Below are 27,898 nucleotides of genomic sequence, written 5' to 3'. Positions count from 1 at the left end.
TGTTTTCATGTGAGTGTAAGTGGTTTTTAAACGTGTTTTCATTACTTTTTACACCACGCAATGAAATGTAATTTTGCCTAAAGTATGGTCGATGTGTACACAATAGCATTGCTTTTAAAAACACACACATAAGACCATGTCAACACACATGCCACTGTGTGGCAGCACACTAATTTGTGGCCAGAATGTTTTTTTCTACACTTGACTGTGTGGAAATGGAGGTAATTATAACATAATGAATGGTTTCAATGCGATACACCTGTCAAACACGTTGCTACTGCTATGATATTGTTCAAGTCTGTATGCGTTTGCTTGGATATGTATAAAATTTTAAAATTAAAATAACATGAATAGTACTATTTGGTTATTTCGGTAAAGTCACGTAGAAAGAAAATAAATTAAATAATATAATACGACGTTTCGATTGTAACACAAGCAATCGTCATCAGGTATGAATGAATGAGAAAACAAGTGGAATGACGCGGGAGGCACGTGGCGAGCAAGTGGGAAGCACGCGGAAAGCACGAGGGAAGCAAGTGGCAAGCACGTGGGAAGCAAGTTGGAAGCAAGTGGGAAGCAAGTGGGAAACGAGTGGGAAGCACGTGGGAAGCAAGGGGGAAGCAAGTGGGAAGCACGCGGGAAGCAAGTGGGAAGCACGCGGGACAGCCACTGTCGTGCTCCCCGCGTATATTAATCCTCATTTAATTGACCCGTGAACAAGTGATCCTGGCTTCGAACACGAATTCAAACTCACAAATTTTCGCTTGCGAATCGAGCACCACACTCTGGGGCATCACTCGGTCACAGATTGAAAACAAGCGCAGTCGGATTCATTGGCTATGCGACACTGCCCAGAGGGAGAGACTCTGACAGAGGTGCGTGCGTCACACTTTGCGCAGCGCTTACAGTCGCCGAGACGCAGCCCTGCACATTAAACCGGCCGCCGCCACCGTCGCCGCCGCAGCAGCAGCAGCGCCGCTTCAGGAATTCAAATCAACTCGTGGCCATGGCCTCCTGGCAACAGGCAGCCATTCGAATGTTTTGAGCGCACTTTCGGCTGCGGCACCTTCCCAAAGCCGGAGTTGCGTGGGAGGCCAGGACAGGAGTGTGTTTGGGGGGGGGGGGGGGGAAGCATTGGTTACGCTTGCCACGCACGCGCACGGTTAAAGTTGGTTCGCGCAAACGGTTCCGGCGCTGGCAAATTTTGGCACGGCGCAATTCGACGTTGGGCCCTTGCAGGATCATCTCAGTGCGGGAGCTGCGCGATTGCGGCAAAACGCTTTGGGCGCAACGTTTGAATAATCGCTCCGACTGTTCACGCTCTCAGCAGTGGAGGCACGGCGAGTTTGGTCACGGCCGTCTCGTTCTTTTAATACCAGATGTGCTGATTTGTTTACGTAGACGTCAAATGTTAGGAATGGTCGGGAGGAATTAATATCTGGGCACACGTACCCCCCACGCACGTCTATTTTTTCTTGTCCTGCCATATATTACAGAATGGCTGTACATTCCAAAAAGCTTAAATCAAGCGGCTCTTGTGGTCCTGAAATCCCAACGTTAATAAATGTAGGTGGGTGAAAAAGGCAGTCAGCAGTTTTGCCTTTAGCACAGCTCTTCTACAGATAATTGTGTTACTGGGGATTTGCTTACTGAAAAAGGGAACTGAGATAATATTTCTTGATTAGCAGTTCCACATATTGATTTATCTGCTACATACAAGGTGAGATGCTGCTGTGGTATAATGGTTTAACGCATTAGGCACATCATCCAGGAGTTCCCACTTTCTTCTCCTCGCACGGCACTAGAAACAATGAGCAAGTTTCTAAAACCCGCCTGCCTCTGTTCACCCAGTTAGCCGATATGGAGATTGAATGCAGTGTGGTAAAAATGTGACTACTACCATCTCTCTTACAAAATGTCTGGCTAGTGTGGAAGAGTAGGCCAAATGCCCTCTAGAGGGGCTCTGTAGAGCTCCCTCTTTTGGAGGCCCTTCTGCCAGCAGTGGCACGAGGAACTGCAGGGCTGCACTTTTACCAATATACAAGAAAACGGATTTTGCATGACAGATTTGTGTTGCTTCGGGACTGCGTGACATCGGGTAAATTGACGGTTTATTTGGCCATGGTGTCGGAATGCAGGACTTTAAGTGGGCCTGGGTATTTTTATATCTGCTAACAGATGGCACAGTGGACCTAATATCCCTTCGGAAAGGGAGTGTGCTCCTTCAGGTTATTTTTTGTCTTCTGTTACGATGAATCAAAGCCAGATACTGAAACATGGCAGTCACTGGGCTCAGAATAATATACATGCAAAATATTCCCCATATAGTTTTTAACAGACTGTTAGGACAAGTGCTGTTAGGGAGCACCGATTAAGGCCGGCACGACACACGAGGGGGTGGGTGGCCAGCACCACGCCAGACCGCCTTGGTCTCCCCAGTGGCGATGTTTACACACCGCATCAAGAAGTAATTTGAGGCTGATTCGACCTAAGGGAGGCACATGACCAGTTCAGATAATCGTCACTGGTGTTAGCACGTCAGTGGGAATCAAACCCGCGTCGCCGGAGTGCAGCGCACTGACCGCTACACTACCGCTCCCCATACATATGCACACACATACACATACACCCACGTTACTAACAGAGAAACACAAAAATGTATGATTACAAAGTACAACTGCTCGGACACGCACGCAAGTCAGTTCCACATAAGAAACAGCCTTCCATCAGCAGCACAGTAAAGAATTAGTATATATGGTGACGAAATGCCAGGAAAAAATCAGCTGTCAATTTGCATAACCACAAAGTATGATATCAACCGTCACAGTTGTGCCAACTTTCCCAGCATTGACAGCAGAGAATTTAGTTGAAGTGCTTATAATGATTAAAGGGAATTTCAGTCCTAAATGAATGCAATTATCTGATTACAACACTGGATAAGGGGGGGCCCCCTGAGTGACACACTCGACATGATGGACATGGGGGCTCGTCCAACGGAGATGGAGAAACATTCGGTTTAGGCTGTCAAGCGTCTCGGAGTAAAACCTGTATTATGGATAATATTCACCATGCAAATACAATTCGGATAAGTAATGGCATGATGACTGTCATTCAGCTTATCATTAAACTGTCTAGTTTTTTTCAGCACATACAAATCAGTGGGCTTATATTAATCAGCTAAACGTGATGCACATCATGCACGTGAAACTCACTGCATATTTTCACGGCTCGGAGAAATCAAAATAAAGTCTAACAGCATTGCCAACTCTGAATTTATTATTTGAAAAAGAGTGCAGCACCTTGCTAAAGCAGGGTGCTTGTTTCAGTTAGTAGGCCTGAGCCAGTGGTATACATTCCATATCCCTATGGCAGGGGCCTATATACCCATAGGACAAACGCTTTTAACGTTCAAAAGCATTGCACCCATTTTTATTAACTCTGGACGAACAATGAGACAAATCCCAATCAGTATTATGAACTCAAATCCTTTCGATCCTGGGTCGACTGCCACAATGCCACCCGGATTAATATCACGCCAATTTGGATCATCGGTGATGACAAGCACAAGTTTCGGCACGTACAGCTCATATATAAGCACCGTCTGTTATAACCGAAGACAAACAGGCAGGAAGCTGTCTTCTGCTGCCTTGAACAAAACGAACAAAGAATGACTCTGTAAGGTCATGCACACACGCGAGGTGCAGCAGCAGCAGCAATCTCGGTAGTGACGCACTGCAATCAGGACACGGCAGCTTATCGCTTCCAGAGCGGTGTCACGCGCAACGCGCGGACGTCATCTCGCGCGGCTCCAGCAGGCACATGGCCTGACTCTCAGTGGGCAGCACAGATTAAATCGTTCGCTTCCTGGAGGTGTGATGCGATGACTAATAGAAGACGTCACCACAGGCCACTTCAGTTATTATTTTCTCTCGCTCTCTCTTCAGAACATGGCCTTGCAAATGGCACCAAACCGACGCGCCAGTGCATAACTGCACGTGCCAGTGAAACGACGTTCATTTTGAAACGCTACAAAAACACAGCAGATGTTTTGGGTTTTTTGCCAGTAAAGTAAAACGCAAAGTTATTTAATCGAGTAAAACAAAACCAGCAAGGGTGGTGCTACGGCTAGGGCACAAGGAATACGCATTGAAATCCCAGACGAGGGCATCAACTCAATGCCATTATCTCTCTGGGGTTACTAAAATTAGTAACTTATATTTTTTTAAGCAAACGGTGGTTGTCCTATGGAAGGGCAGGCCCCCCATAAAACATGGTTGGAATTTCCCAAATCAGAGTCATAGAGACATAAATTTAGATGAGCACTGCCCAAATGCAATGGAGCTGGGAAAGACTGACATTTTTGGAGAAAAAGACTTTAATTGTTGAGATTTAAAAACAATCCTGAAAGCTTCTTCTTGGTTCTTTCGGTAAAGTCACGTAGAATGGAAATAATAAAATAATAAAAATAAAACATAATAAAATAATTCTCACGACGTTTCGGCCACAACGGCTGCTTGACTCTCAGTGGGCAGCCACAACGGCTGCTTGCGTTGTGGCCGAAACGTCGTGAGAATTATTTTAAAATGTTTTATTTTTATTATTTTATTATTTCCATTCTACGTGACTTTACCGAAAGAACCAAGAAGATGAATCCCTGCAGTCACGAAAGCTTTAAATAGAAAAATCCTGAAAGTATTTTTTGTAGGCAAACAAATGAAACATGAATTATCTACGGATCCCAAAGTCAAACATTATTCGAGATTCAGTGGCACTTTCTTGGAAAAAGGACATTATTGTCAAATTATATTTGCCCATCAGTTGCCCTGAAAATGGACAATCCATTAGAATCCTCCAAGGCCAGACTGACAGGAACCAGCACTGTTTGCATAAACTTTTAAAACAGACAAATCAAGCATAAAGCATGAGGTAATGTCCCTTAAAAAATGCTTTACATTAAATAAAATTGATTTTCATTCTTAAGTAAATATAAACCATGCTTCAAAGACCAATTTAGTGCAATTGTAGATGTTTACCATCAACCCATAGATATTTCGATTTAAAGCTTTCGTGACTGCAGGGATTCATCTTCTTGGTTCTTTCGGTAAAGTCACCTGAGGACGGCTGCTTGCGTTGTGGCCGAAACGTCGTGAGAATTATTTTATTATGTTTTATTTTTATTATTTTATTACTTCCCTTCTACGTGACTTTACCGAAAGAACCAAGAAGATGAACCCATAGATATTTTATGGCCATCTCCAAATATATTACACAGAGACAGAGTGCTGGTGACAGAGATGCACGGTTAGCCCCTTAGATACTAATGTTAACTGATCAGGTAGCACTGTGATGTTGAACAGTATTTCCAGAAGTGCAAGTGGTGAAACGTAGAGGACTTTTCTTCCTCTACAAACGCGTGATCAAAAAACAATATGTGCGGGACATTTTTTGTATCCAGAAATGTACCACACTTCTCGAAAGTAACGCAAGATCATTAGCGCCCACGGACTTCAGCAATGTGACAAAGGAGATTACTGTCACTGCAAAATAATAGCAAAAGGAGCCTGCTGGTAACATGTGGCACAAGAATGGCAGAATAATGGCAGAGGGACTGTACTGGGTTTCATCAACAGGGGAAATGTGATTTTAGTAAGCTCCTCATGCAATCACGGACCAAATTCAAGATCACACTCATAGTCTTCCAGATCCTCCATGGACTGGCCCCTGCCTACATTTCTCATCTCATCTCACTCTACACCCCTCCACACACTCTGCACTCCACATTCTGGAACTCCCTTCCTTCAGCCATCCATGCTGTCCACTCCATGCGTGCGGCTCAAGTCATTCCTTTTTCCCTCTGCCTGAACATCTATTTGACGATAAGAAATGAGAAAATACATTTATAAAATTGTCTAGCATGCCCATGTCTCACTATTCTGTACAGTGTCTTTCGATGTAGTTGCATTTAGAAGCTGTGTAAATCCAAACTGTATCGTACGTTTATCTCAAAGCGTGTGCATGTTCAAATTGGTACTGGTGGGCACTCATAGTCATGGTGGAAATTTAACAAACAATAACATTTCTCCACAGAACGATTGTTGCCTTCACACGTAATACTCGTGCTTTCGAGACTGAGATGTGAGCTCGCGACCACAAGACTGCGAGTGGAGAGCTCCACATACAAGCTTCCCTGAGGTCAAATTCGGTGGGGACGAGATGTCAACTGCCTCGCCTGGTATGCAGGAGGTCGTGGGTTGGATCCTGACCCTGACGCTTGTATATTTGGAGTCTGCGTGTCTCTCTCCCCGTGGTTCACCGGATTTTTCTCCAGTTATTCCCACATTTAGAAACATGCGTTAAAGAGTATTTTGCCGCTATACATTTCCACGTGATGATAAACCACTTCGTCGAGCTATCATTTGTGGCCAGGTCGCTTCTGGGCCTTACCTGGTAAACTAAAAAATTGTTTCTGTAATAGTTTACCACGTGGTGTGCATTACCTGGCTGGTGTTGATGGTCACAGGTTACTATACATTTCCACACGATAAGCCACTTCACTGGGCTACCATTTGTGATAGCCAGGTCGCTTCTGAAACAGAGCTAGGTAGCCTTAGTTGGCCTTACCTGGTAAAATAAAAATAAATAGTTTTAGTTTTTTCAGAATATGGCACTCAAACTTACCCTCGCCGATGTCCAGCTCGCTGAAGGCAAACTCGGAGCCCGAGTCGTCCAGCATGATCTCGCCGTTGAGGGTGAACATCATGATGCGGTCGTTCAGGTCCACGAGGCAGCCCACCACGTCGCCCGGCTGCCACGCTCGCCCAAAGTGCTCGCCCCCCTGGTTCCACTTCTGGGACTGCGATGCACAAGGGGGAGGGGGGGGGGGTGACGACGATGACGGGTGAAAGCGTACCTTCAAATCGACGACCGCCGACGAACCAAACAACGGGCATTTGAGGTTCGTTGTCACTTTTTTTTTGCGCGACAGATCCAAGCGACATTTTTAATTACGGTTGCCGAGCACACAGGCCCAAAGGGCCATACCACCAAGCGACCAGCAACAAACAGCGCGATCGGGGGTATAATATAAGAGTTTACAAGACGCATTCTCAAACTGCTGCTGAATGCTTTGAGAGTGCCGTGTACAATGTATCACTATCAAAAAATACGTGGGCTTGAGTACTAAGAAACAATACACTGTTTATTATACTTCGGGCCAAATATACCATTTAAATTAAACTCTTCAACAAATGCCGTACTTCTCACTATATAGTACGTGTTCAGTATCTGTTACTTTTCTACACTGCTCCCCATCATAATTGCCATCAAGTGTTTGATTGCTATCAATAATTAACACTTTCAAACTCAGAATGAAAGTGTGTATGCATCAGTTCTGACGTTAGCCTTTTGAAAAACTGTCCAAATTGATCAGAGCTGCACAAACCCTGGACAAACAAGCAAAGACCACAAAGGACTGTGCCAAAATGGAAACACAATTTGCCCTGATAGCTAACAGTCTGCTTCTGCACTGGTAATTAAATACCTCCGAGTACAAACACATGTTGGAAAGCGTTACATAATCCCTGCGTAGTGATGACTTTCCCAAACTTGTTAATGTTAGCACGACATGCGAAAGTGGAATATATTTAGGCCACAGGGCATCATGGGAAAACCCACAATGCCTCACTTGCCCCGCTGTTTCCATGTATACACTGAAGCGTGTTCTCAAACTGTTCTCGAATTCTGCCAGCTGCTGCGGCGTCTCCCTTGCCGGGAGAGGATGTCATACATCGACTGATGTTCCCATCCCGACCTAATACAAATGTTTTAGGCTTTCATATTGCGGACCTTGTAGACTAGGATTAACCAGCGGCTTTCGGTCAGCTAAGATACTCTGGGTCTCATGAGCATTCACACTTGAAAAACATTTTTCCGGTTTATCAGATGTTACCGGTGATGTCCCTCCCTCTAAATCAGTGGTTCTTAACCTTCACTGCAGCCTGCAACTTTTGGATCTCGATCGGTAAAACATGCATAATGTTAATAAACACATAGGTTTGATGAAACAAAGTAATTGTACTTGCGCGGCCGTGCTTAATTCGTGTTTCCGATGATTCACCTTCTAAAGAAAAATCCGGCACATCTCGCACCCCCAGGGGATGCGTGCGCACCCCAGGTTAAGAACCACTGCTCTAAACGATCGGCTGTCAAGCCGAACAGCAATATTATATAAAAGCAGATGACGCACCAAAGTGGAACAGTGTGGGTAATTTCACTCATTCAAATTTTGTCATTTCCACATACACAAACAATAGTGCATCGGCTAATTGTCTGTCTATACTTATATTAACCAGCAGCATTTGCCGATCCAAGACTGGTATCACAATTCTTGTTCTCATCGGTCAGGCATGCTAAACAAATACTGTTGGTCCCTTAGATGAACTGTGTTCAAAGCAGGGGCGGTTTCTTCATTAGGGCGATTGGGCGACGCACCACCAATGTCATTCAACCACAGAGTCACGCTAGCCGTCACTGTGCCTCTGGATATAGTCCAATCAGCGTCATGCTACGTTCTGTCGAGTACCGCCTCTTTTTGGGCGATTTCCCTCCAGCTGAGAATCGCCCCGAGTGGTCCCATAGACTTACATTCAAAGATGTTTTTTTTCGAACGGGGGCGCAGCAATGCATTCTCTATGGCTTCCGGGAGGGCTCGCCCTAACGTGCTTACGTCATCATACGTAAGCACGTTTCATCCAACAATATTATTTGTCGCCACCTAGTGGAATCTTTAATAAAAGAAACTTGAGTGGATTGTATATTAATAGTGAGTATAGAAACAAACAAGATGTATTGCAAGAGTCACTTTATATTTCATTAATATTAAAGAAGTGAAGTTGCCTTTACATGCTTAAGCTGTTAATTTATCCATTGCATGGGTGGACCTTATCCTTATCAATCATCCAGACATTTGCCCCCCCTGAGAGATTTTGCAGGAGCCGCCACTGGTTCAAAGGTCTCTGCTATTCCACGCAAGACTAACGGACAAAATCGGCAACCACGGCCCAACCTGGTCTCATGAGTGAAAGCAACACAAGTAAACGATCGTGCTGCAGTATCTCACAGCGAGCCTTAGTTTCAATGCAATTTACAGATACATTTCTCCTCCTGTTTGCTATCATAACACGTAAACAAGTAATGACACATTCCAATGGAAACCACAAACAATTAATTATATTCCAATGCATCGTACCTATGATGATATCACATATTTTAGGTATATACAACGATTAACACGAACATAAATCCATCCCAATAACACGCTCAAAACAAGCGCAGTGACACTGGGTTTGATTCCAGGGCATGGCTAATATCAGTGACGACGGCTATCAGAATCGTTCCTATCCTCCTCCCGTTCACCAACCCAGCGTGATGAAGTATGGCCCTTGCAGTTTGAATTTCTCTCTCTCCATGGTCCCGTGGATTTTTCTCCGGGTTCTCCAGTTTCCCCCCCCCCCCCCCACATCTAGAAACGTCCGCTTAGAGTATTTGGCCGCTATAAATTTCCACACGATATGCCACTTCGTTGAGCTATCATTTGTGGCCAGGTCACTTCTCAAAAAGAGCTACCTGGTAAAATAAAAAAGTTTAGTTTTAGTTTTTAAGACCAACTAAAATGCCATTCATTAATAATACACCCAATAAATAGTGTGGGCGCATGTTCATAAAAGTGTCCCTTGCTCAGATGACCAATGGGCTGACATTCCTCTCCGTTGGTGACCCCGAGCCGGCGTTATAAATTCCATATCCCAAAAGGAAGAGGGCCCGTTTATCCACATGACTGCCACTGTTGACTTTTCCAGAAAGTAAGACAGATAGTTGACCTTCATTCATAATCAGGTAAGGTTCCAAATTTCGAAAATTCCTCCCCAACTCTGTCCACCCAGCAGTATGAATGGGTTGAACACAGTTAGTCGATTAGCGGGCCATGTGTGGTGGGGTAAAGCGTTTGTAGAATCCCTTGCCCCAGACCGTTAGGGACGCTCCATCAGTCGAGGTTTTTCAGGCCCGTCTGAAAACACTTTTACTTTCTCTTGCGTATCCATCTGTGTAGGGTTTTAATGTTAAGGGTTTTTACTGGGATACTGATATCAAGCGCTGCGAGAGCTGGTGTGAATGGCGCGATATTAAACCGAGTCTTACTAACTTACTTTCGTTACTTACATCCACAGCGTGGTGGTGTAGGCCAAATATCCTCGCGAGGGGGCTCTCTAGAGCTCTCTCTCTTCGAGGTCTTTCCATCAGCGGCGGCGTGAGTGAGCAATTGCAGGGCTGCCCCGTTACCTTTTTAATGGCGCATGAATACCTGAGGCCTTTATTTTCAAAAAAATTAGCTTTGAAACAAAGTCAGCGTGTAAACAAACCGTGTAACAAACACAATATTATGAAACAATATAATTAAGAGTACACATTAAATAACACATTTTATTTCACCATAACGATAATTGATACGTATTTAACGTGCATATCAAAACCAACCTGCATTCATAAGCGTCAAAAATGGCAAAGAGCCTAATGAAACGATGGAATAAATTACAAATGTAATGGAAGCAGAATGCAATATCATTCCATGTGTGAGAGGCATCACAAATAAAAGAACATGTTTTCCAATTGTAGTCCTGTACTAAACCTTGGGAAGTAACATAGACATTTGAAATCACGTCTTTAAATTCTAAGAGTTTTAAAGCTTTTTCTCTTTCTTCACTACGCTAGTCGGTGAAGGTTGGTGAAAGGGGGAGTGCCCGTGAATGGTTCAAATGCCATGTGCTTAATTTAAAATGGACGTGAGCTTATTTCCAATCCACGAGTATTACGTTTGGAAACAATTAAAGTGACGCTCATTTAATCGACGATCGGCAGAGTTAAGACCCCGACTGGCACCTTAATCCGGGTGCTCTCCCGAATGGGACCCCCAGCCAGATTAAACATTCTAAAGGGGACATAAAAATGGAGTAAATTAAAAGGCTAGATGCCATTTGCAAGCTTTATTTTACGTCTGTAAAGTAATACCCGGGCGCGGGCATCAACTTTATTTTAGAGGCATACGTTGGAGCGACTCCAATAAATTCCAAAACGTCCGGCTAGTTCAAGAATGCCCCTCTTAGCTTAATGAGGATCAAATTAACTCATCACAATCGCAATGTCGCAGTCGGCACTGCCCAGAGACTCAATCGTTTTGGCTACCAATCCAAATTTCTTTCATCAAAATATTCCGGTGAAATCGTCATCGCCTTGCATAGAGCACCACCACGAGAAGAGGCACTGGTTGATTCAGCTTCCCGTGTCGTGCTTCTGTTGCCTCCTCATACACCGACTTGATGCCACGTCAAAATACCCAGAAACGCTCAGGAATGTCACAAATATTCTCAAGAAAATGCTGCGTTACCCCAAGGAGAGACGAGGATATGTCACTGTAACTAACTTGGTGGTTACATCACGGTGTATATTTTGTTATGGGAAATCCACTTTAAATCTATTCTTAGAAATGAAAATTGATTTATTACAAAGGTCATTACATATAATTTCGTTAAACAAGCAGTTTAAATGCCCGAACAAAAACATCTTAATATTACAATTATATAATCGCTCTTTGTGGGTCTACTGGGTTATGAAGTCCTCCGCACACCGTGCCAGTAATGGGGATTATTGACTATACTTTTCCACGCTGATCGGCAGTGAAGTGGGAACCAGGGACTGATTCAGATATCGCTCACAAGTGATGTCAGCCACGGCTGAGAAACCGAACGCAGGTCACCGGGTTCATATAAAGTGGACCAACCACTGCGCCACCAAACCTCCCATTATCAACATGGGCTGTGGTGTCTGTGTTTCACAACAGGCTTACATCCTTAAAAACTCGTGTATTCCACAATGAGTATGGTGCAAAGTTCAAGTCTGAATATTTAACAAAATAGCAGATATTGTCAGGCAACGCGCACAGTGTAACTCTGTGCGCGTGCAGGGCCTACAAGAACAAGTCACGCGTTTATTATGTTTAACACGTTAGCAGGCTTTCGCGACCAAAATCATCCATAATAGTTTTTTTTAGGTTAGATCGCGTAAATATATAAATGTGTCGTGAAAACCCACCTTACTAGTTGGCTGTGTCGGGTGGTGGCGGGTTTTAACGACACATTTATATATTTACGCGATCTAACCCCAAAAAAAACCCTCTATTTTGCATTGATTATGTTGATAAAAGTCAAAGGTTTAATTACCCAATATCTGATTGTTTATAATTAGCACAAAGAGAAACCAATTCGATAGCCTGCCTAATTTATGACACCCATTACTCAATTCAATTACACGTTCGAAAAAAGTATTTGAATCAAATCAATACGGCTGTTGGTCGTGCAGTCTGTTTAATTAGCTGCTCCGTCGCATACCAAGCAGTAACACCAAATGGATGGAAATAAATGTGGGGCCTTTGTCCACTGCATGTGACCTGTGGAGATCAAAGATTCCCCCCCTCATCCACCAATTAAAACAGCCTGGTTACACGCATGTGACTTCAAGTACATCTGCGTGTCCTTTGCAGTGCACACTACTGGAACTGCTCGTCTGTGAGTGGTCAATGCTCTTCTTATTCTAGATTTGAAGCTTTCGTGACTGCAAGGATTCATATTCTTAGGTTTTTTCGGTAAAGTCACGTAGGTAAAAAAATTAAAATTAAAATTATTAATTTTAATTGAAAATTTTTACCTAATTTTAATTTTTTACCTACGTGACTTTACCGAAAAAACGTAAGAATATGAGCTGTTCGTCTTCTTCTCAACATTGATGCTGGGCCTAAAGCGTCTCGTGGTTCTCCTTCAAGAATCTTTCTACCGTGTTTGACACCATTAATCACGCGGTCCTTCCGAACTGTCTTTGTCTCTTCTTTGTTTTATTCCAAGGTTCCTTTCTTATTTCTCTGACTGCTCCTTCTTTATTTCTATCCAAGGCAAATCCCCTTCACCTACAACTTTTCCCTACGTTGTCCCCCAAAAGTTCTCTCCGAGGTTCCCTTCTCTTCTCTATCAACCATCTCCGCCCCCCCCCCCCCCTTGGCAAACTCATCTCCTGCGTCAATATCCCTCATCACTTCTATGCTGATGACACACAGCTCTAGAGTTATTTTGACACCCTCTGATGCTGACACTTTTTCCCAACCAATCTGCTCATCTCTCTCTCCTGTCTCCTGCTGGACCTTCAACAACCTCCTCCAACTCACATATATTTATAAACAAAAACACGAGGTCTTGAGGGTTGTGAAGGAAATCTCTTCTCTTAATCCCACTCAAATGCATTCACTTTCTCAACTATAGTCGTTTTAACTGTTTCACCAGTCTCCAACATCGGCTTCACAATTGACCCCCGAACTCTCTCCGACTCCTCACATTTTTCTCAAATTCACCTACTCAACATCTCCCGCATTTCAAAATGTCTAACACCTTCTGCTGCCGAGATGCTTTGCCCGCCTTCATCACTTCGCGACTCGACCACTGTGACTCCCTCCTCTACGGCATCCCTAACGTCCTCCTCCACAAACGCCAGACGGTCCAAAATGTTGCTGCCCGCATTCTCACCCGCTCACGTAAACGTGCTCCGCATCAGCTCCATCCTCCATTCCCTTCACTGGGTCTCCTATAATATGGAAACTGTGGTCTTTAAAATCCTCTGAAGCCTTGGCACCCCCTATCTTCCTTAATATCCCTCCATACCTCCTCCCGACAGCTGCAGTCCTCTGACAAATGGCTCCTATTCAAACCCAAATGCAATCTATTATCCCTTCGTTGTGGGCTCCATTTCCCCGTTCGGCACCCTCGGACCAGGAACTCCCTTCCCCTCTTCTCTTTGGTAGCCATCAAACTGACAGCCTCCCGGCGTTCAAATCTCATCCCGAAGAACCCCCCCCCCCCCTCACTGGTCTTCAAAGGCAGCGGCCACCGCCCGCCGTCGCCCCGCGTCCCGTGGTCGAGACCGCTGGGAACCTCGCGGTCCCCAAAATATATTTTTCCACCTTCGTCTCCCCCCTGGCCCCCTTTCCTCCGCCAACTCTCTCCACCTTCCCTTTATCGTTCCCTCCCCCCCACTGCCCTCCCCCACCTCCAATCGACCGTCCCTAGGCCAGAGGGACCCTCCTCCTTCCTTCCTACGGCCCCCCCCTCTCCCTAACCCTTTCCTCTCCCCTTACCTTTCCCCATAATTCCCCCCACCACCCTTTGCCCTGCCCTTACTCCTCTACCACGCCTCCCCTCCACATCACATTTATCGCAGCAGTTTGGGTTTCATTTAGTTTATCTCTTGTGTAATTGTAAGCTATTTTAACTCATTCGAAATTTTGTATAGATTTTTTTTATCAGTTACTTTCCTATCACGTGTGAAGCACACCGAGACGTCCGGCTGCTGTGAAGGGCGCCTTCCGTCAAAAACAGATGATTTATTTATTTATTGTTAACCAATAATTATTACGGCACGATGCTCAGTGGGGCACTGGCAAGTGGTCATCTGCACAAATGCACGTGCGTCAAGCGAGACGAAGCAGACGGTGTGACCGGACGAACTTGTACAGCAGAAAAGCACCGGATTTTCTCAAGGTGATAGAGAGGTGCTCCCAACGCTTTCACACCAATAATACCACACTACTCAGGAAATATGAGACGAGTACGAATAGGACCACAGAGCTTTTTGGAAATCGTTGGCAGCGGCTCACCGCGTGGCTGCTTTCCAGCTCGTCTTTTGGTTCCTCGCGCCTCCGAATGTCAATCTCTCTCGCAGAGAGTGAGCAAATGCTGTGCGTGTTACAAACTGAAATTATATACGATTATTATTGCACAGTACATGTGTGTGTGTGTGAGTATATATAATATAGTTTATATACACTGCATTTAAAACAACTTGCCTCTTTTTCATTAAGACCTTTATTCATTTTTATTTCCTACGCCCATGAAAGCCAATGCTAATTCACACCATGACATTAATGGGCGATGCATGCAAAGGTTCAGCCCCACGTGTGCTGGTGTTCTGGCACGGAGGCAGCATACAAATCCGAGCTCTTAGCTGCGTGCACAGGCATCTGGCCCGAGCTGGAGTCAGGAAATAGAAACCCACCCATACTACGGAGGAGGAGGAGGGAGATGTGGCGCAGTGTAACGTAGAACACAGCAATGCTCCCCCAGGGAATGCAGCGTGCGAGTCCTCACATCTGCGATGCCGAGTGTTTATTATTTGCCCGACTACAAGAGCCACTCCGTTGCACAAATTCCCCCAGTGTGGTAAGGGGGGGGGGAGTTTTGTGCGGGGGGGAGGTGAGAGGCCACGAAACACAAGGCCAGGATCAGCGACTTGAGAACTGGATTCTGGGCTTCAAGGCTCGGTTTGCAAATCAAAACATGTGTATTATTGACGCTGCCAGGAGATACGGAGCAGCCTAATGAATGGCCCAAATCGAATTTGCAGCTGGTGAAACCTTCCCGAGGCATGGAAAGACTTTATGAACAGTTGAGCACAGTACAGCGGCATAGTGCTTTGGAAATTAAACAACACGGAGCATTTGTATCTTGATCTCCAGGGCACGAAAACAACATTTAAAATAAAATATCTATTTTCATCTACCCTTTTACGACAGAATATTAGAAGTCACCAGACCTTGCAAAACTTCATGCTGCCCCTGTTGTATTGTACAACATATATACACTTTAGATTGTAATTTATACACCAACAGCAATACAAATTGCTATTGCTTCAGTTGTAACACACGGTACAATTACGTATGCAGCCACTCCTTGACAACAAAGCTATTTATTTCTCAGAAGGAAAGGTCACAAAATAAGATATTGATTAATATCTCTTTCAAGCACATTTAGCCGTCCACCAGACCGTGCAACGTAGCCATGTAGATTAATCTGCTTTTCTATCTGTTCTCACACAATGTTGCCAAATTAAGGAAGGGTATAATACTTTCAAATTCATATTTGATTTGCGCCGCCTTTCTGTGACCGTCCCGGCCTCGATAAACTCAATACACGTACAGCATTTTGCTCCAAATGGCAGTGGAAATTGAATCACAGGTGTACGTGATCCTGGCTCCAAATCCATATGTGGCCATTAATGCAGTGAGCTCCCCAGGCCACCCTTTCGCACTTGACATTTCCAAGTGACCAACGTCTTGCATGGCTGACTCAATTCGCATGCATTTATTCCACGAAACATTCAAAACTCCTAACCCAATGCACTTTGGGACACGTAAAATAAAGCGACTGTGGAACCACTGGAACATTATTAATTTCGCGAAACTGCCCAGGAGCATTTCCAGCCACACGGTTGGCCGTTAATGTAACGCAATTTCCACGTGTGGGATAGAAACCTCAAGAGTCCATTCTGCGTGGAGGATCGGCACCGAATGAAACGCAAATAGGTTTTTTCTTTGTGAAAGCTTACACGGCAGTACATCACTCACTCAGAAGCCAAAACTGAATTGGGACTCGGACGTGTCAAGCTTAATGTTACCATGGGGCCCATAACAACTGCTGTCGGTTGCTGCGTGGTTAAATAAAGAGAACGCGTGCGGACTAATGCAATGTGAACGCTGGGGTAAACTTCTTCCCGAAAGTCACCCAAAGAGTGAACTTTGAGTAAGCGGTTATATTTCTTTCTTTATTTTACAATCAAAAAGATGAAACCTAAGGAATAAAAACTAAGCAAGAAGGATCCTGACAAGGGCTGTGCAAGCGAGGGCGACTCATATTCTTGGTTCTTTTGGTAAAGTCACGTAGAAGGGAAATAATAAAATAATAATAAAACATAATACAATAATTCTCACGACGTTTCGGCCACAACGCAAGCAGCCGTCCTCAGGTGAAGAACAGGTCTGTCGGATAGATAGCGTCTGAATGAGTCTGAATGAAACTTTCCGACTGACCTGTTCTTCACCTGAGGACGGCTGCTTGCGTTGTGGCCGAAACGTCGTGAGAATTATTTTATAATGTTTTATTTTTATTATTTTATTATTTCCCTTCTACGTGACTTTACCGATCGAACCAAGAAGACGAATCCCTGCAGTCTACGAAAGCTTTAAATCGAGGGCGACTCGTTACCTTGAGGCCGTCGAAGACGAAGGCCTGGTCATCAGAGCCCAGGGCGACGTCGGGCCGGCACCCGGGCCGGGCCCAGCCCACTCGCATGTCCCCGGCCGTCACCAGCTCAAACTCGAAGTACCACTTGCCCGTGCGCACCGCGTAGAAGCGCTCCGTGCGGAACTGCCGCTTGTGGACGCCGTGGACGTCAACCCGGGTAGCTGGCGGGCAGTCACACCGCCCGAGGGTCAAAGGGCAAGAGGGTAGGGGGGTTGGGTGAGGTGGCGGGAGGGGGGGTATGGGTGAAATTCGTTGGGACACATGAAAAGTAACAAGGTAAGATAAATCATGCAGTTGCATAGATTACGGAACACTTTCCAACACAATTTGTTTTAAAATATATATCGAGGTGACATTCCACTGACATTCAACAACATCTTTTTCTTTTAAAAGAAAAACTAAAAATTATTTGGCTCCAAAATGTGCATGAAGATCTGTACATAGGCAGATTTAAGGATTGAACAAGTCACTTTAAAAAGTAAATGGCTAAATATAATTGTCTCCCTGCTCAAACAAGCCAAGGGACAAACAAACATCACTAATTTTGATTTAAAGCTTTCGTGACTGCAGGGATTCATATTCTTGGTTATTTCAGTAAAGTCACGTAGAAGGGAAATAATAAAATAATATAAATATAAAACAATAAAATTCTCAGAAAATTAAAATTTTCTTGCTATGGATTTCACACCTGATGACGATGTCTTGTGTTGCAGTCGAAACGTCGTGAGAATGTTATTGTTTAATATATATTTTTTTTTATTTCCCTTCTACGTGACTTTACCGAAAGAACCAAGAATATAAACACCACTAATCTTCACCTATGGTCCTGAACCAGTGGTGGAAATTCCAGCTTCCAAGGAAAGAGTCAGTGTCCTCCACAGAGCATTCACAGTGGTTGTGAATGCAATCACACACCCCAGGGTATAATTTACATGTATTCTGTCCTCGTGGAGATTGAAAAAAAATTCCCTCCATATCCACCCAAAAGAACAGGTTTGTCACAGGCAGCCATTTTAAACAACCATATCGCACTGTGGTGCATGTACAATAATATTCATTTTAAACTATCATTGTTTTTTAGCAGTTAAGGCCCACTGAGCTATATAGATCTTTTTCATAACAGACCTGGCCACAAATGCTAGCTCAACGAAGTGGCTTATAGTGTGGAAATTTGTAGCAGCCAAATGCTCTAAATAGATGTTTCTAAACGTGGGGGGAAAAACTGGAGGATTAGGAGAAAAATCCACGCATCCATGGGGAGAACATGCAAACTCCAAAAATGCAGGCGGTAGTGTCGGGATCGAACCCACAGCCTCCTGCATACCAGGCGAGGAAGTTAATATCTTGCCACCGTGGCGCTCATTAGCACAGTGTGGCTATGAGCCAGGCATTGTGGCACACTCCTGTAACCCAATACTTTTGAGACAAGGGTTTGAAGACCCACATATATTTGCGAAACTCTAAAACTCCCTGGACTGCAAGATGGCCAGGAGTTGGTTGCACAAAAACTGGCTTTCGGATTCTGTCTGTGTGGAGTGTCATGCCATCATGTGTGTGGGTTTTCTCCTGGTACTCCGTTTTCCTCCCAGAAGCAAAACACTCACTCATGGTCTTGATCAAATATCCCAAAGTAACAGGAATCCCCCTGAAAAATGTTTTAAAGACTCGGTGAGGCCTTTTGTGATAAACAAAGGACATTTCTTCAAATGAGATAATAATTTACGTGTAACAAATGAACTTGCATTGAGTACAACCATTACAATAATGAAAAACACACGAGGGAGGCTAGGAATGGGAGCAGCGGGGACAACAACAACAACACATTGCGAGCTAGCAATTCGTTGAACAAAATTGACTGAAATTTCAACACGTCCCTATGTTCAAATGAGCCTTGAGCTACCTCGATTAGCGGCCACAAGCCACGAGTAAAAATTCCACATTACCATGGTGGGAGGGGGGGGGGGGCAAGTCGTGCCACATTGCAACCGTAATCACTAAATCACGTGACCCAAGGAACGTATACAATTCAGGTTCCTTAAATAGTTTTTATTTGAACCAATCTCTACTTTGTGCTTTACAGGAAGCAAACCAGTTTCCAGCCTGGAACTTTCAGCACTGTAATCGCTCTCTCCGGTTTACATCAGAAAGGAAACCTTTCACTCAAAAGGGTTGCCTTTCAGAGAGAAAATTACAAATCTGACAGCGGTGCCGTACAATAAGATTTGCCCGACGTCATTCCGGTTATATCACTGCCATTTATTCCAAGCTGGCAGTGAGCGCAGACAGCTGTTACATCATTGCACAACTGTATGGTATTGAGGGCATTTGAATGAGGCAAAGGCACACAGAAAGGCCGAGCGAGAGGGCAGCTATTTGACCACAGACGTCAATGTCTGTCGGCTCAAACGAATATGGGCCTGCGCACATATTTACTGGCAGCCCCGCTAAAGGCGTGGGAATTTCCGCATCCCCACGGCGGAGTCAACTATCCCCAGAGGACGACCCATTTATTATTTGCTGCTCGAAACGATGAGAACCTTGTGCCGACAACCAACTGGGACCGCCAAGTGCAACGTTGCAATGTCACCAACATCCTGATTGAAGCCACCGGCATTACCAAAACGCGTAAAAGTGAAACAAATTAATCGTGTATTCTTATTCTGAGTGCTTTTCACGGAAGGCACTTTTTGTGCTGTTTACAACTGAAAGGTTTTTTTTTCAAACGCACTATGTGCAAGACAGGTGGTTGGATTGTACACGCATAAATACATTATAACGGTGGCATTAAAGCTTAAAGCGCTTTCAATACACACAGCATGATCACTCACACACATAAAGCTGGTCAGATAAACACTGTTTGTAAACAAGTAGCAATTCTGCACAAAGGGCCTGCTCTTTAGGGTGCAGATTACAAAGCTCAGTGTTTTGCCTGTGACCTTTAGCAAATGTTGATGTTAGTCTGTGGCTCTATAACTAGAAGGTTACGTTAGGAGTGGGTAATCAAGAGGTCACAACATTGAACACTAAAAACATTTTCAAGGCTATAACAATTGGGTGGCGCTGTGATACAGCGCTGAACTCACCATTGGAAGCTTGCACATTTGAATGATTATTTATGATGATATTTGTTTACCCAGGAAAGTCTCACTGTTTCACGACTCTTTTGTCACATTTTCACAGGAGGGGGGCGATATTGCTGCGATGTGTAATCCCAATTGAGTAATTTGCAGGAATTAATTTAGTACTGTTTTAGAATGTTTGGCCAATGTCAGTTACATCACGGGGTTTTTATCGATGCGAGGAATCCGGAAAATGTGGAGGAAAACCACGCAGGACAGGTGGAGAACATACAAACTCGACAGACGAAGGCACCCGAGTCGGGAATCGATCCCGGACCCGGCTTGTTGTCAGGCTCAAGCGTTACCACTACGCCACCCTGCCACAGAGGTCGTAAACGGGTTTTGATTCCTTACCCGTACCCTGCCGCACCAGGGTCGCAAACGGGTAACCGAACCCTACCCGTACCCGGCCGGGTACGAGTAGCCGGGTATTGGGTAGGGCACGGGTATCGGGTACCCGATCGCGACCTCTGGGATGAAGCCATGTTGCAGGCGCGGGTGGGTTGATTCTAGGAACTTGAATTGTGAGAAGAGACAAGACGTTGGGAAATGAGTGACACCAGTGACTCACGGCCTACCCGTACCCGGCCGCACCAGGGTCGCAAACGGGTACCCGTACCCGGCCGGGTATGGGTAGCTGGGTATCGGATAGGGTACGGGTATCGGGTACCCGATTGCGACCTCTGCCCTGCCACCCATCCTGCTCGACTGACTCGATGACCTCCCCAGACTCGACAACACGAGCACGGCATTGTGAAACATCAACGACAGTTGTCACATAGTCAGATTTGAACGACACCCATGTGGAATGTCCAAACATTGGCTCAGAGCCACCAAACAGAGATGAGTGTCACCCCATGCTCGTTTTAAGTAGGGAGATAATTTTACTTCACTATGTCTACATACATCGGGAACAATACGAGGTTGAAGAATGGTATACTAAAAATATGTACCCCGACAATTGTGTTTTTAATGGTATCCCTTGACGTCTAGTAACTTACGCCAAGACTAAAGCCGAATAGAGTATAATTATCATTTGATATTGTTATTATTGTATTTATTTAAGGCAAAAAAACTAAAATAATGACAGTGTTTTAAATTGTTTCACAACCCCAATAAATTTTTTTAACAGAGTAATAAGTCATAATTTGTCAGCAAATAGATTAAACGATCGTTTGAAATAGAATTTTTGCACTGTGGGTAACAGCATTTCAAATTGTACCATCAATGTTATGTCAAACGGAATTGGTCTGGATCGCGTTTTATTGCACGAAATTTTGTCTAAACTTCAGAAGGAAGGAGACAACACACGCACTCGTTACCAACGCTCATTAGAATATTTTAGTCATGCTAAAAATGTGTATCATTAAGTGAGTGATAGTAGGGAGCGGTAGTGTCGCAGTTAAGAGGGCTGCACTACGAACCCGGGCACCCGAGTTCGATTCTCGCTCACGGCCAACACCAGTGACGATTATCTGAATCGGTCCTGGGCCTCCTCTAGGATGACTCGGTCTCAAATAAGTACCTGGTGCGGTGTGTAAAAATATTCTCACTGGGGAGACAAAGGCAAACGGCAGTTGGGTGTGGTGCTCGCTAACTGCACTTGCCCCAACAGTCTGGTAAGGCTATACGGGGGACCTTTGTCTTTGATAGGCAAAGCTTGTGAATCCAATGAAGGAAGAGAATGAGTGGAACAAAAAGAAAGATTATAGGGACCGAGCAATAATATTTGTTCACGCTACATAAACATAAATACAGACACGGAGCCAGACAGGACAGAAAGACAAACTTAAAACTGACCAAATAACAAAACACAAAAAAATGTAGACTGCTGTCCTAAGACACAGGCATAATTGGTCAAACGGGCATGTAAAGGATATCAGACGCAGGAGAAGCCATAACTTCACTGTGCAGGTAAAAAAAGGTTCATAAAAACAGGACATGCGATGCTCACGTTGGCAGTAATGCCATGTTGTGTTTTCCAATGCCACCTCTTCATTTTAAATGGAAGATTCATTTGTGGAGGTGAGAAGCCTCATCATTGGCTGCTTGTTATCGCAATTATCAAATTCGTTGACGATAATCCTGATAAAATATGCACAAGGCCAAAGCAGTCATATTGAGGAATGAGCTGCCTATCAAAGAGAGGGCTGTTCCCTGGGGTATTTAAAACAAACTGTCTGGTCTGCAATGGCCACGTGTTGTTCTTCACATTGGTTAAGGGAGCCTATTGGGTTACTTATTGCTATGCCTGAGAAATATCGTGTCCCTCTGCCCATCTGAGGGCACTTCACATATTTTCACAAAAAAGTATTAAATCCTCCCATGCAGCAACTGCTATGAGACTGAGCACGTAGCTTACCAAATGCTCAATTCTGCATGGAGTTTGGACAAGAACGGCAATTAAATATCCTCTAAAAAGTGTATTATATATATTTTAAAAAATCTATATACGAGTGCAAATAGTGTGTGTACCTGATATAAGGTATCCATTGACATAAACGGCCATGCTCAAGATGTGTACCAGTACGTGCATTTGCATAGGCAAATCTCACAACATATTTCCAGCTTGTTCTTCCTTGCTGTACAGCAGGAAAATACACTTCTGAACACATTTCCAGATGGCATGGCTCGTAATGTCAATGTCTATGTGTACAGCAATCAAATCTGTAATTAAAGACAAAACCCCTCATAACAAAACAATAACATTCTTGATAATGGTCGACATTGTTGTGTTTGTCTCATTATTTCCTGTCAGTCAGTCGTGACATTTGCTCAAGTTAATTTAATGGTGACCGAAGATAAGAGGGTCAACAGTGCAGTTCTTCAGAAACTGTTGATGATTTTTTTTGCATTAGGCCGAGTGCTTTTTGTACACGTTTGCACGTTCTTTGAAACATATAGTTACAGCTGCATAAACAGCCTGGACCAGGCCCAAAAATAAGTCGACCTGCAGAGAAATGTAGAGCATGTGTCACAGCAACACAATTTGATAAACAGAGACAGAGGAATGATGAAGAGGAGAGAGGTGAGAGACGGCTGCAAGGAATGGGCCAAAAAGGGGGAGGGTAAGAGAGAGAGAGAGTCTCTGGATCAAATTCAAACTGTATATCCCTCGTAAACATGGAACGTTGGGTCAACGTTCGTCTCACGATTCCAACCGCATCCCAGCGTCGTCCCAACGTTACATGTTTACTGGGTCAGCACCATTGGATAGCGGTACCAAATGGGCGGGCAGCTCAAGCTTACATGAGTGTTTACGTGGGATCAGCATTAAACTTTGCTGTTACAGGAGAATAAAATAACCTCGGAATGCCGACGGTCAATGCCCGTCACAAAGTTGAAGAGCAACACGGTTTTTAAAGCTTAAAAATGCGTTGTGTTTTTTTGCAAGCAAAACCTTTAACTATGAATTACATTAAACTAAATTATTTTAGTTTTGCCCTTGATGTATTTTTTTTCTTCCATTTTGCAACTTGAATATTATTCTCGGAATGAAATCGGAGCCTTAAACATGTATGCAGCGCTTGACAACGTACAGATTTATTGGCTCAGAGTGCTCGATTAAAAATAGCCAACAGCAAAAGTCCCGTTAAAGGAGCAACGGGTGCAGTCTTCTAATGTGCAGTGGCCCCATTTAAAAAGTAAGCCTGACAAATAGAAACGAGACCATAAACGCACCTGGCAATAAGGCAGACTCGAGATACAACGTGTGCATATGTACATTCTCCACCGAGCACTATGAATGGGTACACCACAAGCCAGTCGATCAGTAGCCACGTGCACAGTGGGGTAAATGGGGGATACTCCCATCTCCTGCGGGGTGCAAGAAGAGTCTAAAATATTCTCGATTGGGGCGCTGCCTGCAGTGGAGGTGCTTCCGCCAGCAGTGGCATGAGCAAAAACAATGAATACAGCCTCATCTCTTCTAGATTTGAAGCTTTCGTGACTGCAATGATTCATATTCTCAGGTTTTTTCGGTAAAGTCACGTAGGTAAAAAACATTAAAATTAATGAAAGTAAAATAAAACGAAACAAAATAATAAAATAAAATAAAATTTTACTTTCATTAATTTTAATGTTTTTTACCTACGTGACTTTACCGAAAAAACCTGAGAATAAGCCTCATCTCTCCCATCAACATAGTGCTAATCTCCCATTAACACTGCTGCTGTGCGCATATGCGGGGACGATGCTCTTATGCGGTGACGGAAGCTCATTCATGCTAATCTCCCTCCTTAATCTCTCTCTCCCTAATCTCCCCCATCAATACAACTGACGTGCTTGCGTCCGGGGATGGAATTCCTTTCCAGCTCAGACCCCGCCTGCTTGCCCTTCGCCACGTAAATAACCTCTTGTTGTAACAGCTCTCTCGCTGGTTCAGCAGTTCCACTGCTGGATAGTTTTTTTCCGCCTGAGGACGACCGCTTGTGTTGCGATCGAAACGTCGTGATTTATTATTTTGTAATTAATTTTATTTTTCTACCTACGTGACTTTACCGAAAGAACCAAAGAGCAATGAATACAAAGTTGCACCTTTGCATTTTTGTAAGTGCGCGTGTGCATGTCTGTTTCATTTGTGAGGAGCGAGAGCGTCGGCGACTTCAGTGCGATTCCCTGTCATTTGCTAAAAACAGTGCCCGTTGATATCTGGACTGACACAGGGGCCTACCTTGGGCCGACTCAGAATTAATTGAGTATCTGGTGCACTGTGTGAGAATAAGCACCGGTGAGATGAGAAATGGCCGGGCGTCGTGCTGGCCACGCCACCTTCTCTTGTGCCGTGCAGGCTTTCATATACGTGCCCGATGACAGCATTTGCCATTTGCCGCCCCGGTTATATGTTAAAGGCTACACCGGAGATCTTTGGTGCACGTCTGTATTGCGTCTGTGTGCATGGGGCATAGTGGTGGTATAGTGGTTTGTGCACTGTGCTACACAGCACGAGTAAAATCACCGTTGACTTTGCAAAGCAATGATCACTGAATGCAAATATAATGTGATGCCATAAATAGCTTAGCATTGACCTCAAGAGTCGTATTAAGTGGTTGCTAATTTCTATAACACTACTTAAGTCTTATGAATACAACCTTAAACATCGAGGCACTGTGGTTGTGCATACTGTATTTGCGTGATTTGAATTTTTTGTGAAATCAATGGCTCCCACTCACAGCATGGGCTGAACGGTTCAAAATCGTACCGTAATTGAATAACCTGTTATTGAGCCCAGTTTAACCTTTTTGTAATTGCGTTTTATGGAAATTAAGAAAGAAACTATTTAATCACCGAGCAAGCTTTAAAAAATGATTACGTGTTGTGGCTCGGAGTCACAACCCGAGGCAATTTTGCACGCCCATCGAAATGTGTGCCAAAGTCAGGGGCGTGTTGTGTCGCGTGGGGGAAGTAAGGCGATGTTACGCCGCTAGTTCAGAGAAGGGAAACAGAGACATTTATTCGCGAGCTATTGGGATGCACACAAAAGCCATGCATGTGTGGGGATGACAATGCGGAGAATGCATGTGCAGTGAATGCAATTGCTCTTTCCCGCTCAGTTGCCACAGCGTGATTGGCAATGGGCTCCAGTGTAAAAAATCAAATGGGGTCCCCCCCCCTGTCTAATTCCCCCTGCCTGAGCCCGTGCCACAGGCGGGCTCCTGGACAGTTGCACTGTCTACACAACACACTCTGACTAAGCCAATGCTCCAGCTGCTAGAATATTCAGTATGAAAAGAACACGCGTAAACAATTACCTAAAACCTGAGCGTACCCAAATCAAGAACAAGTTACCGCAATGGAAATTAATCACAAGGTTTGACAATAATAGAGTAGAATTAGAATTGCAGAGGTAGACTCAGTCAATGTTAAGAATTTTAGCATTGCAATTTATTTATTCGGTTTTGCAGATCTATACTGACACCTTTAAGACCTGTCGGGTTATGAGTTAATATTTGAGTGCAATAAAGCCACGTTGTGACTTATGGTTCAACATTAATCCTCAAATCTCAGAGTCCTATTAAGGCCTCCGTATGAATCCTAACTATGTATCATACATCTCCTCAAACAAAAAAAACAACCGACTTCCTCGCTCGTTCATTCTGAATTTGTCATCCACGATGCAGAAGAAGAAAGTTTATTTTAACCTGCCTTGTACCTGCCACCTCAGCGGTTGAAGTGCGCTGTTCACACCAGCCGGACGCAGATGTCGTGAGTGAGAGTTTGAACTCGAGAACCGCCTCCGCGTGGCTGCACCCACTCACCTGGGTCTTGGTCTGGTGCCTCGATGTGGTACCCGTAGCCCAGCAGCGTGCGCACAGCCTCGCGCAGGCTGTCCCGATTCGACTTCTTGGTCCTCTCGTCTAGAAGGGCGTATGGCACGAGCCGCGGGTTCCGTCGGTTTTTGATGTCCTGGCCGATCACGGAGAAGTGAGTTGGAAGGATAATTTGATGAACTCACAGCGCTGTATGAACCTGCAAAGGCCTGCATTTCAATTAATATAAAACCAGTACTTAAAATGTTAAGATAAAACTGTCCCCGAAGTTAAACCAACATAGGGAAAGGCTAATCGTTTCTGGTGGCCCCGAGGCTGGAGTAGAAATTCTACATTACAATGGCAGAAGCCAAAATCTCCACAAGAAAACTAACGCTCCCAGGGGAACTTATTTTATAGAGCCCAAGGGAATGATGAGGTGAGGTGACGGAATTTGAAATCGCAACATTCTGATCGCGAGTCAAACGTCACAGGGACTCATGTTAAGGAGGCTTTTGCTTGAAGACTTTATCCAATTCCTAACTTAGTACAGTAATCCCTCGCCACTTCGCGGTTCAAGTTTCGCGGCCTCAGTGCATCGCGGATTTTTCGAACTGATTTAAAGGCCTCATTATACCTGTGCAGTATCATCATCATTCATCATCACATTCATCGAACTGCACAGGTCTGTCATCGTCGTCATTGTCATCGTCATCGTCGTCATTACTGGAGTCAAGTCTCAAGATACTACTGTCATTGGTGAGTGTAGAACACCATAATACGTATCGTATGAGAGAGAGAGAGAATGAATGTATAATATTAAGGTTTTATAATTAAATAGATTTAAGTAAAATATATATATAAAGTATAAATATACATATTTTAAACATTCTGGTACCCACACACACATATACGGAAATTCCTAGGGGGGCCAATCCTACTTCGCGGATTTTCACCTATCGCGAGGGGTTCCGGTCCCCATTAACCGCGATAAACGAGGGATCACTGTACTTGTGTTTCAGGACACCAAAGTGCCCAAAGAAAACCCACGCATATGACAGACTAACACTCGCACTTTGCACAGGCAAGTCAAAAGGCGTTTTTCCACACCACCCCCATTGCCCTCGATCTCACACCCATCATGGCCTGGTCCCGGTGGAGGTCACCAATCCGGCACCACTCCCCAAGTCGCTTGACCAACTGGAGCTCACCACCACCACCACCCCTAAACGCTTATCCGCATTATATTTCCGTATTATTAAACTGCACGTTAATTCTCCTACATTAAGGCGCGCACGTGTTTACTCTGAACAGAGGCAAATTAAATTACGCGTGAAAAAAAAGCGATGGCCTGGTGGCA

The 27,898-nt window shown here is 44.4% G+C and overlaps 1 protein-coding gene across 1 annotated transcript in view; it reads right to left on the bottom strand.

Annotated features, from left to right (window-relative positions):
* Positions 1-27,898, bottom strand: part of LOC144720153 (ryanodine receptor 2-like) — a 289,470-nt gene that overhangs the window by 136,794 nt on the left and 124,778 nt on the right. Inside the window, exons 24-26 of the mRNA XM_078596660.1 lie at positions 26,548-26,695; positions 17,133-17,332; positions 6,679-6,853 (exon numbers count right to left, since the gene is read on the bottom strand). Coding sequence (XP_078452786.1) covers positions 6,679-6,853; positions 17,133-17,332; positions 26,548-26,695 — 523 coding nt within the window. The remainder of the gene's footprint in view (positions 1-6,678; positions 6,854-17,132; positions 17,333-26,547; positions 26,696-27,898) is intronic.

Source organism: Lampetra planeri, chromosome 7 (assembly GCF_965212315.1).
Source record: "Lampetra planeri chromosome 7, kcLamPlan1.2.h2, whole genome shotgun sequence".
Classification (NCBI taxonomy): Eukaryota; Metazoa; Chordata; class Hyperoartia; order Petromyzontiformes; family Petromyzontidae; genus Lampetra; species Lampetra planeri.
Note: the sequence above shows the minus strand (reverse complement) of the source record. Positions and strands in the feature narration are given on the sequence as shown.